Source organism: Penaeus vannamei, chromosome 27 (genome assembly GCF_042767895.1).
Source record: "Penaeus vannamei isolate JL-2024 chromosome 27, ASM4276789v1, whole genome shotgun sequence".
NCBI lineage: Eukaryota > Metazoa > Arthropoda > Malacostraca > Decapoda > Penaeidae > Penaeus > Penaeus vannamei.
Window position 1 is genome coordinate 26,159,019 of NC_091575.1, and position 1,673 is coordinate 26,160,691.

Below are 1,673 nucleotides of genomic sequence, written 5' to 3' on the forward strand. Positions count from 1 at the left end.
GTGTGAGCGAGTGAGTGAGTTAGTGAGTGAGTGAGAGTATGTGTGTGTGTGGGTGAGTGAGTGAGTGAGTGTGTGAGTGAGTGAGTGAGTGAGTGAGTGTGCATGTGTGAGCGAGTGAGTGACTGAGTGAGCGTATGTGTGTGTGTGTGTGTGAGTGAGTGAGTGAGTGTGCATGTGTGTTTGAGTGAGTGACTGAGTGAGCGTATGTGTGCGTGTGTTTGAGTGAGTGAGTGAGTGAGTGAATGAGTGAATGAGTAAGTGACTGAGTATGTCTTTTTTCTCCTTTCTTTTCTAACTCATACCTTCCCTTCCATCACTCCCCCCCCCCTCCACCCCCTTCCTCGTCGAACTCACCACATCGATGATTTGTTGCAGCGTGAGTGAGTGAATGAGTGTGTGTATGTATGTCTGTTTTCCTTTTCTTCGTGAGTGAGTGAGTGTGTGAGTGTGTGTATGTATGTCTTTTTTTCTTTCTTTCTTTCTTTCTCTCTTAACTCATACCTTCCCTTCAATCATGCTTTCCCTTCCATCCATCCTTCACTCACCCCCTCCACCCCCTTCCTCGTCGAACTCACCACATCGATGATTTGTTGCAGCGTGAGTAAGTGTGTCTGTTTTCCTTTTCTTTCTTTCTTTCTTCTTTCTCATTTAACTCATACCCTCCCTTTCATCCATCCTTCACTGCCCCCCTCCCTCCACCCCTTCTTCCTCGTCGAACTCACCACATCGATGATTTGTTGCAGCGTGAGGCCCAGCTTGACCACGATGGCTGAAGACTCGTTAGCAATGGGACGTTCGAGGGTGTTGTAGTTCTTGAGGAGGTCGTTCAGCAGCTGCCGCTCGTAGTGCCCGGGCATGCAGCCTGACGGAGAGAGGGAGAGAGAGAGAGAAGGCCGTTAGGAGGATGGGCTGCGGGATAGAGGCTGTGGGCGGGCATGTGTAATGAGGATAAGATTTTTTTTTTTTTTTTTTTTTTTTTGGTGCACACAAAATAGGAAATACAAAATATATACATAGACATATATATATTTACATATCTATCTATATCTATATTCATATCTATATATATAAAGAAAATAGCAAATAAGAAGAAAAAGAAAAAAAAGAGATAATAATAATAATAATAATAAAAAAGTCACTTTTACAACAGCATTTCTATCACTAATCAACGCACACGTCAAAACGCCGACGAGAAGCATATTAGCATAAACGACTACTTTCCCCTTCCGCAAATGGAAAATCCAGACAGCTAGCTCGAGTCTTAATGGATATGCAACGGCTAAAACTGCATAAGTAAGTTTGCAGTAGAAAGCCTTTCAATGTGCAATGCAGTCCCTTGCACTGAAATCCTTCCTTCCTCCTAGATACTAATGTCTTTGATGCAAATAGGAATTAATTGGCTTTCAAATCCTATATTTATTATCTGAAAGGCACAGAATTATATCTATATATTTTTCGTTTTTTTTTATTCTATGTAGTAATATGAGAAATACACATGTCCCTGTTTAGCATTTTCATCGTGATATTGCAAATAAATTATGGGGTTAATAAAATGTATGAGGTGTTTATACCATCCCAAGATGAACAGCAAATGCAGGATGTTGCAAAGGAGAGGGGAGGAGATGGATGTGCAATAAGAGAGCGCCAAACACCGAGGTCATAAACTAAGGCAA

At 41.9% G+C, this 1,673-nt stretch overlaps 1 protein-coding gene across 4 annotated transcripts in view; it reads right to left on the bottom strand.

Annotated features, from left to right (window-relative positions):
- The window catches only part of LOC113806665 (neuronal acetylcholine receptor subunit alpha-7-like), a 143,170-nt gene extending 142,311 nt beyond the window's left edge, over nucleotides 1–859 (bottom strand). For all 4 annotated transcript variants that reach the window (XM_070141083.1, XM_070141085.1, XM_070141082.1 and 1 more), the window contains exon 1: nucleotides 723–859. In XM_070141083.1, coding sequence (XP_069997184.1) covers nucleotides 723–857 — 135 coding nt within the window. In that variant the 5' untranslated portion in view covers nucleotides 858–859. The remainder of the gene's footprint in view (nucleotides 1–722) is intronic.
- Nucleotides 860–1,673: the final 814 nt, after the last annotated feature.